We start from the raw sequence: 17,171 nt of genomic DNA, 5'->3' as shown, positions 1-17,171 counted from the left end.
AGTGGGATTGCTGGATCATAAGGCAGGTCTATTTCCAGTTTTTTAAGGAATCTCCACACTGTTCTCCATAGTGGCTGTACTAGTTTGCATTCCCACCAACAGTGTAAGAGGGTTCCCTTTTCTCCACACCCTCTCCAGCATTTATTGCTTGTAGACTTTTGGATCGCAGCCATTCTGACTGGTGTGAAATGGTACCTCATAGTGGTTTTGGTTTGCATTTCTCTGATAATGAGTGATGTTGAGCATCTTTTCGTGTGTTTGTTAGCCATCTGTATGTCTTCTTTGGAGAAATGTCTATTTAGTTCTTTGGCCCATTTTTTGATTGGGAGAATCTTTCTATTCTTGAATGTAGCATATTTTCCATTTATTTAGAATGTCTTAATATAATTCAATAAAGTTAAATTTTTTTCTCTGTGCACAGTTTTCACTTTTATTGAATTTTTTATACATAACTTATTTGTCTCTATTTTGCTCTAATTGTTCAGTTGCTCAGTCGTGTCTGACTCTTTGCGACCCCGTGGACTGCAGCCTGCCAAGCTTCCCTGTTTTTCACCACCTTCCAGAGCTTGCTCAAACTCATGTCAATTGAGTCAGTGATGCCATCCAACCATCTCGTCCTCTGTTGTCCCCTTCTCCTCCTGCCTTCAGTACTTCCCAGCATCTAATATCCAACTGATTTCTGACATGGGTCTTATTTCTTTTAAAATCTGCACTTTAAAAGTTTATTTATCTGTTTTATACAACACTGTTCCAGAAAGGGATTAAGGTGGCTTAAAAGACTCCATAAAATACACGAAGGAATTAGTAATAGAAGAACCAGGAATGAAGCATATGCAAAATGCATATACAATCCTACTCCTTTACTCTGGGTGAACCGACCACAGATTTGGCTCTAAGGTTTTTAGCAGGCAGTCAGAAAAAGAAACTTAATTACATCATTTGCAGTATCCAAAAAAACAAAATAAACCAATTACTCACGCAAAGCAGTGTTATTCCTAATATTAAGACAGAGAAAAATTTCTCTTGAGAGGGTTTATAAAGAGGTCAGTGAATGATGTAATTAATAATCAGTGTTCTCAGTAGCAACCTGATGGGAGACCAAAAATTAATTTCATAGGGTTCTTTCTTCAATACAGGCTGATGGCATCACATCACATCAACTCTTTCTTTTTTCTTCAGGGAAAGCAATTTTATCATGACTCCATAGAAGTCCTGAAGCCCTAAAATTCTATTCAACACTTTCTGAATAGGTATGTTTATTCTTCTAGGCAGAGCAAACATAGTTTATAAAATGCACGCAAGTTAGGAATCATTTCTTTAGACAATTGAGAGAATTAGACTACAAATCATCCATGCTATTCAGATACTTATGTTTTTTCTTAACAGCCAAGCTTTTTTTTTTTTTGCCTCTGCAAAAGGAACCTTTCTTGTTTCCATTTGGTGCCAGGCTAGGGTGAAGGTTTCAGAGTGGTTAAAAAGTTGCCTCCTGGCTGGAGGCAGTGGCTCTGGCAGAGATTTTGGGACGGGGAAGGCAGAGGGGTCCCGCCAAGGCCACCAGATTCCGGAGATGCCTAGTCGCGCTGGCAGGAGAGCCTCGGGAAGAGATACTCGCCCAGCCCGGCCTGGGAACGGCCAGCCTGCACAGGTTGGTTAAGTGGATGTCCATCTTGACGAGCTTCTTGACGAGCTCCTCCTCCAGGAAGTGGTGCTCCAGGAACTCGGAGAGCTGGGCGTCTGCGTTCGCAGAACCCAGGACGTGTAGATCCTAGAGAGAGCCTGGTTCGGGCCCTTCTCGGGGGCCGTGGCGGCCTCCGTGGCTTCCAGGGCGGTGCTCCACTCCTCCGGGGCCCGCACCTGCCGGTCCTGGACCAGGGCGCGGCCACCGCACTGCTTCCGCGCCTTAAGGAAAAGCTCGGCACCCTTGCACTTCTCTTCGGCCAACATCCAAAAGAATCGGCCCACACCTTCCAGAGCCACCTCGTTGCCTTCCAAGTAGAAGCTCCAAGAGGTAGGTGGACAAGGCCCAGAGGTGTGGCTGATGGTGGCCTCCTCCTTGGTGGAAGAATTGCGCCGGATCTGGGTGCTCACAGTTAGTTAGCGGTGAGGGCTTCTCTCCAGTGTGTTGTGAAGCTGGTCCTGGAAGCAGGGGATATGGGCTTATTATTCTATCCAGCATCTTGTTAACCGCCTATGTTACTTTTAATGATTTGTCTGTAGAGTCGGGGCTCCTATCTGTGAATAGTGACTTTTTTGTTTCTTTCTAGTTTTTAAGCTCCCCCCCCCCCACTTTCTGCTTGTATTGATTAGGCTCTTCAGTAGAAAGATGAATAAAAGTATCAATATTAGACATCCTTCCTAATTTTAAAGGGCATATTTCTAAAGTTTCTATTAACAATGATGCTACCAAAACCTACGTTAAATCCATTTCACCTGCCATCACTAATCAAGGTCGTTTTGAGACTCGCAGGTCTTCTTGGCTACACTTATCCCAAACAGTAAGGTGTCTGCCCAAGTTGTTTTCAGGAATTTGGAGTCAGCTGGGTATAGTTTGAGCTGAGCTGGATAAGTCTGGACCACTGACCTGTCAACTAGGCATTCAAGAGTGGTTGCTTGGTGACATTTTTGACATCAGAGGAGTGAAAACTCTACCCTTAAAACTTGCTGAGGCCTGTAGCCTAGTTAACAGATGCTCAGAATGGCAGATTCTATACCTCTTTCCAGTCATCTTTCTCCACACTCCCCACACCTTGGACTGCCCTGCGTTTTTATTCTTTATCCCATAAATAACTGAGCTCCTTGCCTTGGGGAGGCAGAGTTGAGACTGGTTTTCCTGTCTCATAGCTTGGCTATCTTGTGTATAAATTCTCTCTTGGCTGCAAATCTCGGCATCTCAGTGTTTTGTCCTGCTGGACTTCAGGCAAGACAAACCTTGTTCAGTAACAGTACTGTTTGTGTGACTTTGGTAGTTGCCCTTTTTGAAAGCTTAGTTTCTATTTTCAGTTGCTAAGAGCTTTCTTGCTTATCTATCACTTTGTTTTTTAAAATCATGAGTGTTGGATTTTATTAAATTATTTTTCTAAATCTATTAAAATGATCCTTTTAATTGGTAATGTGATAAACAAAATGTATATATAGTTTTCTAAGGTTAAACCAAATTTACATTCCTGTGATAAACCCAAGTTGATCATGAGGTGCTAACTTTTTTAAGCACATTACTATATTTGGGTTGTTCAGTGTTTTGTGTCCGTTTTCATGACTAAGGTTGGCCTGTGATTTTCTCTTGTCCGTGCTTCTGCTCAGTCGTCTCTGACTCTGTGACCCTTTGGAGTGTAGCTTGCCAGTCTCCTCTGTCCATAGGATTTTCCAGGCAAGAATACTGGAGTGGGTTGCCATTTTCTCCTCCAGGGGATCTTCCCTACCCAGGGATCAAATCCACATCTCCTGTGTTTCCTGCATTGCAGGCAGATTCTTTACCACTGAGCCATCCGGGAAGTTTGTAATTAAGACTGTGCACAAAGCTTGCTGCCTCTTCAGGTCTTTGCTTAAATGTCACTGTTCATCTCAATAAGGCCTCTCTGCCCTCATTTTTAGATATTGTAATTGTAAACTCTGCATTGTAATTCCTCTTCTTTCCCTAGACCTCTTTCCCAGGTACTTTTGTTAGGCACTTATCTCTTTTTAATGTAATAGTATATAGTTTGATAGTTTACTTAATTGTTGGCATCTAGTCCCATCACTTCATGGCAAATAGATGGGGAAACAGTGGCTGACTTTATTTTTCTGGGCTCCAAAATCACTGCAGATGGTGATTGCAGCCATGAAATTAAAAGACACTCCTTGGAAGGAAAGTTATGATCAACCTAGACAGCATATTAAAAAGCAGAGACATTACTTTGCCAACAAAGGTCCGTCTAGTCAAGTCAATGGTTTTTCCAGTGGTCATGTATGGATGTGAGAGTTGGACTATAAAGAAAGCTGAGCATTGAAGAATTGATGCTTTTGAACTGTGGTGTTGGAGAAGACTCTTGAGAGTCCCTTGGACTGCAAGGAGATCCAACCAGTCCATCCTAAAGGAGATCAGTCCTGAGTGTTCATTGGGAGGACTGATGTTGAAGCTGAAACTCCAATACTTTGGCCACCTGATGCGAAGAGCTGAGTCATTTGAAAAGACCCTGATGCTGGGAAAGATTGAGGGCAGGAGGAGAAGGGGATGAGAGAGGATGAGATGGTTGGATGGCATCACTGACTCAATGTACATGGGTTTGGGTGAACTCCGGGAGTGGTGATGGACAGGGAGGCCTGGCGTGCTGCGGTTCATGGGGTCGCCAAGAGTTGGACACGACTGAGCAACTGAACTGAACTCCCATTAGAATATAAATTCCAAAGGACCAACAGAATTTTCTATAGTGTGAGGAAGAGATCTAATTTCATCTTTTTGCAGATGCCTACCCAGTTATCCCAAAATCATTGACTAAAAAGTCATCTTTGCCCCCAGTGACTAGTAACACTTCCTTATTAAACACACTAGATTTCCATAGAGTTGGGTCTATTTCTGGATATTCTGTTACTGGTTTATCTGTTCATGTATCAGTACCACACTGGATTATACAAATTTATGAGTATATTTTAATATCTCATAGGTTACTTTCTTCCCCTCAGAGCTATTCTTTTTCAGGGTTTTTTCTAACTAGTATTGGGTTGTTTTAAAAACATGAATTTTAGCATCATCTTGTCTCTCTCCAAAAGAGGGGGGAAACCGGATATTTTATTGGGATTGCATTAAAATTTGTAAATTAAGGAAAAATGACATTTTGATGATGTTGAGATGTCCTAAAAAGGAGAAAGGAAGTCTTTCCACTAGTTCAAGTTTGCTTTTGCATCTTGACGAAGCATTTATAGTGTTTTGAATATAGATTTTGAATGTTTCGTATTTAGGTTATTCCTAAATATTTCATCATTTTTGTAGCTAGTATAACTCAGGTTTGTTTCCATTTCCATTATAGCTTCTAACTTGTAATCATTTGTGTGTATGAAGACTTTTGAGGTTTTTAAATTTTTTATTCTTTTTATTGGAGTATAGTTGCTTTACAATGTGTTAGTTTCTGCTGTGCAGCAAAGTGAATTTATATTATTTTTATTCCTTTTTTTGAAGACTTTTGAATTTCGTGTGTTACTTTCATGTCCTGCTACCTTACAAAATTAATTAATGTTTGAGTTTATTCACTGAGTCTCTAGAGTTCTCCAGATGTATTTTCATGTTATCTGTAAATAGAGATAATTTTACTTCTTTCGGATTCCTATGCCTCTGTTTTCTCTCATCTAAATTTCATTGGCTAAAGCCTTCTGTACAATGTTAAATAGTAGTGAAGGTGGTGATCAATTTTTCTTTGTTGTTTAACTTAGTAGGAATGCCTCAGGCATTTCTCCATTATTTTTTTAATTTTAATTTCTTTTAACACCAAAAATATGTCATACTGGGGTACAGCTGATTAACAATGTTGTGGTAGTTTCAGGTGAACAATGAAGGGACTCAGTCATATGATGACTTTATGGTTAAATGTTTTAAATGACTATTAGATTTCTGTCAAAAGATTTTTTTAAACATCCTTAGAGATAATAATACATTTTTCCCCTTATACCATTATTTTGGTAAACTATATTAAAATGTTAATATTAATCTATCTTTGCATTTCTGGAATGAATTCTACTTGGCTATGGTATATTATTTTCTTGTAGTATTGGAGTCTGTTCAGAATTTTTGCATTAACATTCATAAGGGATGAAAGTGAAAGTCGCTCAGTCTTGTCCGACTCTTTGCGACCCAATGGACAATAAAGACTACTGTATTCTGCAGGCCAGAATCCTGGAATGGGTAGCCTTTCCCTTCTCCAGGAAATCTTCCTAACCCAGGAATCAAACCGGGGTCTCCTGCATTCTTTACCAACTGAGGTATCAGGGAAGCCCAATGGCCCGTAATTGTCTTTTATGTTTGCCCTTAACAAGTTTTGATAATAATGTTATACTTGCTTTATAAAAAGAATTTAAAATTTTTGTTTTTTTCATTTTCTATGCTCTGAAACAACTTATTAGTATTGGAACTCTTTGGTGCCAAATGTTTGAAATTCTTTTGTGAAACTTTGTGAACCGGATGACATCATATATATAATGACTCAAAAAAAAAATTATTTCTTTTGTAACAGTACTGGGCAAGTGAACAGGTCCTTGGGGTAGTTTCCATCTATGTGGTCAGTCGGGGGCCCATGCTGGTGGAAACTGTAGTCTTCAACATGTGACTTACAAGTTTGCCCTGGAAGTGGTCGCCATCCCAGACATCTAGAAGGGGAAAAGAATATGGAGGTTGTTATGAGCGAGGCTTGGAAGTGGCACAGATTATTTCCACTCACATTTTATTGGTTAGAGCTCAGTCACCTGGTCAACACCTAACAGCTGGGAAGGCTGGCAAATGCTGCCAAGCTGCGGACCCAGGAAAGGATGAATGAGTATTTAGGTGAGTAGCAATCACTGCTTCCTACTAAGAGGAATTCCAAAAAGAATCTTAGAAGTGAAGTATAATATTATTCAAGGAGAAACTCCATAAAAATGTTTTAAAATGTGACATGAAAATCTAGGACAAAATTAAATTTGGCTCTGACATTTATTTGGAGGAAATGGCGACCACACTCCAGTATTCTTGCCTGGAGAATCCCATGGACAGAGGAGCCTGGCAGGCTACAGTCCATGGGGTCACAAGAGTTTGACACGACTTAGCAACTAAACCACTGCCACTTATTAACTGTGATACCGTGGTCAAATGACTTTAAGCCTCCATTTCTTTCTTCACTAACATAACGGCTGTAATAATAGTATTTATCTCATAGAATTTTTTATTTTAAAAAGTGAAATAGGGGGACTTCCCTAGTGGTCCAGTGGTTAAGATTCCATGTTTCCACTGTCTCTGGTCAGGGAAGCTCCACATGCCACAGGCTGGGGCAAAAAAAAAAAAGGGAAATGATGCATAAAAAATCTTAGTAGGCACTCAGCACAAAGCAAATAGTGGATATAAGATATAAACACTGATAATATAATGGGTACTTGAGTCTCTGGTATGCTATTTCCTGAATATCAAACACCAACAGCAGAAATATTTAACATAAAAAATAAAATTTTTATTTTAAAAATTAGAATATTTTATCAACAAATGGAGATTACTTTTAGATGTAAAATATAACAGTTCTTTCAATATGAGTTACTTAGATTATATAGGATGTCACAAAGAATTTCAGTCTTTGAGAAAGTTTTTCTCAAAAAAGATTGAGAAGTTGGCAGCTATTTAATAAAAAGGAAAATTGCTTGCATAGTCTGATTTGGAAGAACCCTATGGTAGTCACCCTGCTCTCACAATCTTAAAACTAGTCTCGCACATGTTGTCCCATCCAGTTCCACCTATGATTGGCAAGATTATGTTGATTTGTATTAAGTTTGGTGAACTGACTCTTTGCACATCAAACAGAACAACTTCCTAGATATCCCTTTAACTGGGGAGTGCTTCTCCCCTAAGGCCCTCTAGGAGAGCTTCAGGACAGCTGCCAGGCCGCTCCCACTGTGTCTTTTCTTGCTCACCTTCCCATTATACCTCAGGTTTTCTGTTTCCCCATTACCCTGGCTCTTCCCTTTTCAGTCCTTCTATCACTTTCTTCTTTACAGCATTGGTCCATGAATCAAGGCAGATGGAAGTGGTCAAGCAGGAGATGGCGAGAGTGAATGTCGACAATCTAGGAATCAGCGAACTAAAATGGACTGGAATGGGTGAATTTAACTCAGATGACCATTATATCTACTACTGCGGGCAGGAATCCCTTAGAAGAAAAAGAGTAGCCATCATGGTCAACAAAAGAGTCCGAAATGCAGTACTTGGATGCAATCTCAAAAACAACAGAATGATCTCTGTTCGTTTCCAAGGCAAACCATTCAATATCACAGTAATCCAAGTCTATGCCCCAACCAGTAATGCTGAAGAAGCTGATGTTGAACAGTTCCATGAAGACCTACAAGACCTTTTAGAACTAACACCCAAAAAAGACGTCCTTTTCATTATAGGGGACTGGAATGCAAAAGTAGGAAGTCAAGAAATAGATGGGGAAACAGTGGAAACGGTGTCAGACTTTATTTTCTGGAGCTCCAAAATCACTGCAGATGGTGACTGCAGCCATGAAATTAAAAGATGCTTAGTCCTTGGAAGGAAAGTTATGACCAACCTAGATAGCATATTCAAAAGCAGAGACATTACTTTGCCAACAAAGGTCCGTCTAGTCAAGGCTATGGTTTTTCCAGTGGTCATGTATGGATGTGAGAGTTGGACTGTGAAGAAGGCTGAGCACCAAAGAATTGATGCTCTTGAACTGTGGTGTTGGAGAAGACTCTTGAGAGTCCCTTGGACTGCAAGGAGATCCAACCAGTCCATTCTAAAGGAGATCAGTCCTGGGTTTTCTTTGGAAGGAATGATGCTAAAGCTGAAACTCCAATACTTTGGCCACCTCGCGTGAAGAGTTGACTCATTGGAAAAGACTCTGATGCTGGGAGGGATTGAGGGTAGGAGGAGAAGGGGTAGAAGGGTAGAAGGAGAAGGAAGAGGTAGGAGGAGATGGCTGGATGGCATCACCAACTCGATGCACGTGAATTTGAGTGAACTCCGGGAGTTGGTGATGGACAGGGAGGCTTGGCGTGCTGCAGTTCATGGGGTCGCAAAGAGTCAGACACGACTGAGCGACTGAACTGAACTGATCCTTTTCTTTCGTAAACAAAATAACTTACTCATGCTTTTGCTGCATCCCCCCCATAACTCCACTCACCAAAACAAACGAGCCTCCTAAGAAGGTTTGAAAAGGACAAGATTATAAATAACTAGTTGATATTTTTGCAATCACAGTTTAAAAGAAAGCTTAGTTTGGAAAATTGAACTTCTTGGCAGACATTCCAATCAGCCTTGATAATCGGCCTCTTGGTCACCCCTGTTCATTCACTGAGTGCTATGACATCTGGCACAGTCTTCTCAGCTTGACTCTTTTCCTCTTCCTTTAGCCTCTCAGTTCCTTAAACTGCCCCCTACCCCTGCACTCCACGCAAAGTCCTCCAACTCCTATGGCTGCACCTGAAGCAGTTCCACCTTCAAAATTCCTTTCAGATATCCTACCCTCAGACCAATTCCTCCTACCTTGCCAGCTCATTCAGTTTCATCTGTTCCCACTGTAACCATTTGACAGATTCACCAGAACTTCCAGTCCTTTACCTTTTTACTTTTCCTCTCTTCATATCTTCGATTCAGATTCCATCATTTCACTCAGTCTCTTGCTAATAACTACCTCTGCTTCCACTGCATTTGTCTGGCAAAGTGTTGCTTATGCAGAAATCCAGTTATCTTTTCTCTGTGCCTACTTCAGCTTGGGCATCTCGGAATAAACTTACCCAATGGGGCAAATGTGTAACATATAAATTTACGAGTCCTAGCTTCAACTGAGCCCTCAGCATTGCCCGCAGATTCTTCCACTTCCTCTAGCTTATTCATTCTCTCCAGTAAGCCTTTTCTACTCCATTTCACGTTCAACCCTGCCACCTCACTTCATGCTTAGAATTTGATCCTTTTCATATTTTTTTTTTCCTGAGGAAATAGTTCAGACTGAACCCCCCAAAACTCCTGCCACCCAACTACAACCTACCTGCATCTTGGCCGTCCATTCTTCCTCAGACTTTTCTGTGATCTGGGACTTCCTGGATGGCTCAGGGATGAAGAATCCACCTGCAATGCAGGAGACACAGGAGTTGTGGATTCAGTCCCTGGGTTAGGGAGATCCCCTGGAGGCAGAAATGGCAACCCACTCCAGTACTCTTGCCTGGAGAATCCCATGGACAGAGGAGCCCGGCAGCTACAGTCCATAGGGTCGCAAAGAGTCAGACACGACTGAAGCGACGTAGCATGCATGCCTGCCTGTGATCTGAATTTTATGGCATCTTATCTTCCAAGAATCTTACATTATCCATTATTTCTCTTTTTCTCAGCTTAGTCCCTCTTATTAACATTTGTTTTCAGTTGCTAAGTCATGTCTGACACTTTGTGACCCCACAGACTATAGCACGCCAGGCTCCTCTGTCCTCCATTATCTCCTGGAGTTTGCTCAGATTCATATCCATTGAGTTGGTGATGCTATCTAACCATCTCATCCTCTGCCGCCCCCTTCCCCTTTTGCCTTCAATCTTTCCCAGCATCAGGGTCTTTTCCAGTGAGTTGACTCTTCGTATCAGGTGGCCCAAGTATTGGAGCTTTAGCTTCAGCATCAGTCCTTCCAATGAATATTCAGGGTTGACTTCTTTTAGAATTGGCTGGTTTGATCTCCTTGCTGTTGTCCAAGAGACTCTCGAGTCTTCTCCAGCACCACAGTTCAAAAGCATCAGTTCTTTGGTTCTCAGCCACCAACTCTCACATCCATACATGATTGACTGGAAAAACTGTAGCATTGACTATATGGACCTTTGTTGGCAAAGTGATGTCTCTGCTTTTAATATGCTGTCTAGGTTTGTCATAGCTTTTCTTCCAAGAAGCAAATGTCTTTTTATTTCATGGCAGCAGTCACTGTCTGCAGTGATTTTGGAGCCCAAGAAAATAAAGTCTGCCTCTGCTTCCATTTTTTCCCCATCTATTTGCCATGAAGTGATGGGACCGGATGCCATGATCTTCATTTTTTCAATGTTGAGTTTCAAGTCAGCTTTTTCACTCTCCTCTTTCACCTTTACCAAGAGGCTCTTCAGTTCCTCTTAACATTTACAAATACTCAAATCTCTCATCTTAAAAAATTCCTGAGCCTTATTTCCAAACAAACTGCTGTGCTCCTATCTCTTTCCCTTATCTGCAGAGATCTTTGTAAGATCTCTTACAAAATTCTAGAAAGAATTATGTAAGCTTGTTGCCTCAATTTCTTTTCCTCCCATGTGTGCTTTAAGCCACTTTAAGCCAACTTTGACCCCTCCTACTAATTTGAAATGGTATTCACTCAAATGACCTCCATGTTGCTGAATCCAGTGGACATCCTCTGGTCCTCACTCACTTGACTCTTAACAACAGTCAAAGTAAACTTCCACTCCTTTCTTCCCTCATGCTGTCTTTCTTTGATTTCCATAGTTATGCATTCTCTTGTTATTCCTCTTTTGGAAACTTCTCAGGACGTTGCTAACTCTTCCTCCTCTTTAGATGTTGGAGTTCCCCAGGAATTGGTTTTACTTGTTTTTTCCCTCTCAGTTTGCACTATGCTAAATGTTTTCGTATATACATATGAGTTCAAATACCAGTTTTTCAAAGTATGGTTCATGGGCCAACCTGTACCAGGAACACTTGCAGAAGATGAAGTGGGGCATGTGCTGGAGTGGGAGAAAGGAGTGTTAAAGTCCAGATTCCCAGGCCCCATCCACAGGCTACTAAACTGTGTGGGTGGAGACTGGGAATCTGCTTTTTAAATTCATTCTCCAGGTTATTACCATGCTAACGAAAGTTTGGAACCACTAATTTGATTTGTCGCATTAACAAGGGCAGCTCAACATCTCCATCTGCTGACTTATTAAAACCATTGCTTATTTTCTCAAATGTTAGGAAACTTAAAAATGTGGGGGGAAAAACAAGAACAAAGGAGATGAAAGAATTATCTGCTTTGTGAATAATCAAGATTGGGTTATGTCATCTTTTGACTTTCCTAGCTCCAAATGAGATTTCCTCTATATTTGGGTTTCAGTTTTTAATCCATATCCCACCGTTAATAAATATGTAAGCACTAGAATGACTGTTTCATCATATAGTCTCCTAAAATGGAGCTAGGCATTTAAAGGATTTTCAAAATTAACTTTCCTGGAATTGGCTGATAAAAAGCATTGTACTTGCCACAAAAAAATTTAACATGGGTCATTATAATTCTACCTAATATTCACTGTTAAATTATTCTAGTTACAAAGTATTCATTCTAAAACAACTTTTAGAAAATAAATAATTTATGAAGGAAATGAAATTCACTCATAATCTCACTACTAAGAGACAATACACAATTTTAAATTTGGGGTATTATTTCGTTTCTTCTCTACATATATGCATTTTCCCCCAAATAAATTAAAAGTATCTTTTTGGACTTTTGTACCTACCAGTTCTCCAACTTTTTTTCCTGGTTTTAATCATGTATTTTTACCTCTTTAAGATTTGGCAAAGACTTCAGGATTTTATTGACTGATTGCACTTAACTAACAAGTTCAAGTCTCAGGGCTAATCTTATACGACTGCATTGTTAATACGTCTCCATATATGTTGTTGTTGTTGTTCAGTTGCTAGTTTGTGGGACTCTTTGTGACCCCATGGACTGCAGCAGACCAGGCTTCCTCCTTCACTATCTCCCTGAGTATCATTGCCCAATTATTCCCTCTAATTACCTGGATTCCTGACAAAATGTTTCCTCATTTTCTTTTTTCTAATTGTTGCAAATTTTATTATTGAAGTATAGTTGATTTGTAATATTGTGTTAGTTTCAGGTGTAGCATAATGATTCAGTGTTTTTGTAGATTATATTCCATTATAGGTTATTACAAGATAATAAGTATTATTTCCTGTGCCATACAGTATATCCTTGTTGCTTATCTATTTCATTTATAGTAGTCTGTATCTATCAATCCCATACCCCTAATTTGTCCCTTTCCCCTCACTTCTTCCCTTTGGTACAAGTTTGTTCTCTGTATCTGTGAGTCAATTTCTGTTTTGCATATACATTTATTGGTACTTTTTTTTTTTAGATTCCATGTATAAGTGATATCATATAGTATTTGTTTTTCTGTCTGATTTATTTTCTTCTTGAGAGCACATCTTTTTTGGGGGGTGGGGGCTATGCTGCTAGGCGTGTGGGATCTAAATTCCCCAACCAGGGATTGAACTCAGGCCCGTGACAGTGAAAGCATCGAGTCTCAACCACGGAACCACCAGGGAATTCCCTACACTGCATCTTCTTTTTTATATTTATTTCATTTTGGCTTTGCTGGGTCTTCATTGCTGCTCTGGCTTGTCTCTAGTTGCAGAGAGCAGGGGCCGCTCTCTAGCTGTGGTGCTCGGGCTTCTCACTGGGACGGCTTCTGTTGTTGAAGAACACGGGCCGTAGTGCCCTGGCTTCAGTAGTTGCAGCTTTGGGGCTCTCGAGCATGGGCTCAGTGGTTGTGATGCACAGGCTTAGTTGCTTTTTGGTATGTGGGATATTCCTGGACGAGGGATCAAACCCTGCACTGGCAGGTGGATTCTTTACCACTGAGCCACCGGGGAAGCCCACCATATCTTCTTTACCAAGGTGTCTGTTGATGGGCACTTGGGTTGCTTCCATTTTTTTTTTTTAACTATTGTAAACAGTGTTTCTATGAACATTTTGATGCCTATATCTATTCGAATTAGTGTTTTCATTTTTTTCTGGGTGTATACTGAGGAGTGCAATTGCTGGATCATATGGTATTTTGATTTTGATTTTTGAGGAACTTTCATACTGTTTTCCATAAGGGCTACACCAGTTTACATTCCTACCAATAGTGTATGAGGGCTCCCTTTTCTCAAAAATCAAAATTTTGTTACTTGTAGACTTTTTGATAGCTATTCTGACAGGTATGAGGAGATAACTCATTGTGCTTTTGATTTGCATTTCTCTAATAATTAGTGATGTTGAGCATTTTTTCATGTGCCTATTGGTAATCTGTATGTCTTCTTTGGAAAAATGTCTATTCATATCTTCCCATTTTCTTGATTGGATTGTTTATTTTTCTGATAGTGTATATTTTGGATACTGACATTTTGTCAGTTACATCGTTTGCAAACATTCTCTTCTGTTCAATTTTGGTTTCCTTGGCCATGCAAAAGTTTGTTTGGTTTTGCTTTCACTTCTTTTGCCTTAGGAGACTGATCCAAGATAACACGGCTACAATTTATGTCAGAGTGTTCTGCTTGAAACTTCCCCAGTGGTCCAGTGGTTAAGGGTCCATGCTTCCAAGGCAGGGGGCTAGGGTTTGATCCCTGGTCAGGGAGCTAAGATCACGCATGCCACAAGGCACAGACAGTGTTGCTTTTAGGAGTTGTCTATGTTGTCTTTTAGGAGTTTTATGGTTTCAGGCTTCACATTTAGGTTTTTAAACCATTTCATTTTTGTATATGGTATAAGAGAATGTGCTAATCTCATTGTTTAGTTTTGACACCTGTAAGTCTGTTTCTGTTTTAGATTGGTTCATTTGTGTCATATTTTAGATTCCACATATAAGTGAATATCATATGGTATTTGTCTTTCCCTTTCTTCACTTATTATAAGTCCATAAAAGATCTAGTTTCTATTCCCTTCCTCCATGTTTTGTTTTTCATATCATATTTTATACCTTCATGCTTATCCCTTTACAGTTTATTGTAGTTATAGTTGCTTTTTGATTTTTAAAAATGTTTAAATCTATGTACTGACTTATTTAAGTGGTCTTCAATCCTTACTACATATATGTCTTTCCTATTAGGATTTTTTTCCCTTTCAGAGAAGACCCTTCAACACTTCTTTCGGGGTAGGCTCAATATTGCTGACTACTTTATTTTTGCCTGTCTGAGAAATTCTTTATCTCTCCATCTATCCTAAACAATAATCTTGCAGGGTAGAGTATTCTTGGTTGCAGATTTTTCTGTTTTAGACTTTGAATGTTTTGTTACTCTCTTCTGACCTTCAAATTTTCTGCAGAATAATCAGCTGATGGCCTTATGTGACTTTCCTTGTGTATGCCTCTCTTCCTCTCTTGCTGCCTTTGGAATTCTCTTTAACTTTTGCCATTTAAATTATGATATGTCTTGGTGTGGGTCTGTTAGAGTTCATCTCTTGGGCTTTTTGTACCTAAATATGTTTCCTTCTTTAGGTTTGGGAATTTTTCAAAATTTATTCAAAAGTTCTTCAAATACATTTTCAATTTCCATCTCTCTTAATGGCAACCCACTCCAGTACTCTTGCCTAGAAAATCCCATGGACGGAGGAGCCTGGTGCAGGCTACTGCCCATGGGGTTGCAGAGTCGGACACGACTGAGTGACTTCACTTTCACTTTTCACTTTCATGCACTGGAGGAAATGTCAACCCGCTCCAGTGTTCTTGCCTGGAGAATCCCAGGGATGGTGGGGCCTGGTGGGCTGCCGTCTATGGGGTCGCAGAGTCGGACATGACTGAAGCGACTTAGCAGCAGTAGCAGCAGCATAGATCTCTTATGTTGCTGTGGGTTTTTTTTTTTTTAATCTGTGCCTTTCTGCTGGCTGTTTCAATTAGGTGATTTCCATTATTCAATCTTCCAGATCACTTATGTGTTCTTCTGCATTATTTAGTTGTCTATCATTACTTCGAGTGCTTTTTATCCCAGAAATTGAATTATCTGTTTTTTATTAAGCTTTAAGTTTCCAGTTTCTTGTTAAAATTATCTGTATTTAGATTGATTCTCCTAATTCAGTTAGCATTTTTATTATCAACATCTTGAATTCATTGTGTGGTAGACTGATTATCACTGTTGCATTATTTTTTCAGGGGTTTTCTTTTACTCTTTTGAGAGTAATCCCTCTGCCTTATCATTTTACTTACCTTTGTCCATTTCTATGAATTTAGGTTAAACAGTTATCTGTTGTCTTGGGATGGGATGTCTTTATTTGAGAGGATCCCTGGGTAGACTTCGTGTGCCCAATGTCTGGTGTGAAGGCTGGATTTGACGTAGATGCCAGCCACACCTTTCCTCAGTGTTGTACTGTCTACTTGATAGGGAGTGTGGCTGGTGTTGGCAGAGCCAGAGCCTGCACAGATGAGGTAGACTTCCTCTCTGCTCAGTGGCAGGGGTGGGGGTCTGTTCCCAAGTGACTGGAGTGGGTGCCCTGAGGGTCAGACTTGAGTTGGCTGTGTTCCATTTAAGGGTGTGTTTTTCCTTCTCCCTGCACTGGGGTCTTTGCCCCAAAGGAGGGTACAGCTGATGTAAGTGAGTGTAGCTCACAGAGGCCCCATGTGCTGCCTGTATAAGTGCCTGCGGCTCTGCTCAAATGTAGCCCAAGGTCGCATCTTCTCCCCGACTCTGGTTGTCACCGATCTAGAGCAAGGTTATGGTGTGGAATGGAGAGGGCTCGAGTATTCGCTTGGCTGGGGCTTGTGGTATTCTGGTTGTGGGAATTGAAGCAGCTGGGCCACCGTCAGAAGTGTGGCTTGCATCTATGATGCTGTTTGAGTAAATACCAGTGGCCTCCGCCTACCTGACCCATATCATAATCCCTCCCTGGACCACTTCTCCACCCTAAATCTTTTCCCAGGACCTGGCTGCCCTAGCCCCAGTACCAACTGGTGGTGTGGAGTGAGAGAGGCTGGGGTGGTCATTCAGCTCAGACTGGGGAGCACGGTGAGACAGCAATCATTAGGGTAGACACCACTGGGTCTGGGGACACGCCAGTGCCCTTGTACTTCTCAGGAGTGGAGTCTAGTCTACTTCTCTCCTCTGCATGAGATGCCTAGCTTGCGGCTCGACCCACTCACTCCCCAGGCAGGGCATGTGTCTGCCCTTGTGATCACCCCTCCCCTTCTTTCTGAGTCCCATCCCAGGGCAACAGGTCTCTACCCAAAGCTTTCTTTTTTGTTCCACCCCACCACGTGGGAATCCTTCTTGCATCCTTGGTGTATAGGAATTATTCTGCCAATTCTGTTTTCCATGAGAATTGTTCCACACATAGATGTACTTTTCATGCGTTTGTGGGGGGAGGTGAGCTCCACATCTTCTTACTCCATCTTGATCCCCCTCCCTCTTATTTAGTCAGTGGGGCTGTAGAATCTTGTCAAGGTCATTTGAAAGCCTAAACATTATATCCCTTATTCCTTTAGTCATAGTCATAGCTAGTCTTATAGAAAATGTCTTAGTAGATCAGCTATTGGTGATGGAACCTGGAGGTACAAGGAGGTACAACAGGTAAGGAAAGCACAGGTAAAGCTTTAAGAACAGCATCTATAAGGGAACAGAGGCATAGAAGTGCACAACATGTTTTGGAAAATGAGATGTGTGTGGCCAGGGGAGGAAAAGGCAGCAGGAAGATCAAGAACTTGAGGCTAACTGTGAACCATTTTGGACAGCTACTGTATTCTGT

General features: G+C 40.9%; 1 protein-coding gene across 1 annotated transcript; it reads left to right on the top strand.

Annotated features, from left to right (window-relative positions):
* The first annotated feature begins 1,567 nt into the window (after positions 1–1,567).
* Positions 1,568–16,271, top strand: LOC129644294 (uncharacterized). Its single transcript, XM_055569913.1, has 4 exons — positions 1,568–1,631; positions 1,688–2,008; positions 7,705–8,081; positions 16,137–16,271. The coding sequence occupies exons 1-4, from the start codon at positions 1,568–1,570 to the stop codon at positions 16,269–16,271; spliced, it is 897 nt and encodes a 298-aa protein (XP_055425888.1).
* Positions 16,272–17,171: the final 900 nt, after the last annotated feature.

Source organism: Bubalus kerabau, chromosome 1 (genome assembly GCF_029407905.1).
Source record: "Bubalus kerabau isolate K-KA32 ecotype Philippines breed swamp buffalo chromosome 1, PCC_UOA_SB_1v2, whole genome shotgun sequence".
NCBI lineage: Eukaryota > Metazoa > Chordata > Mammalia > Artiodactyla > Bovidae > Bubalus > Bubalus kerabau.
This window is presented reverse-complemented; position numbering and strand designations above follow the sequence as displayed.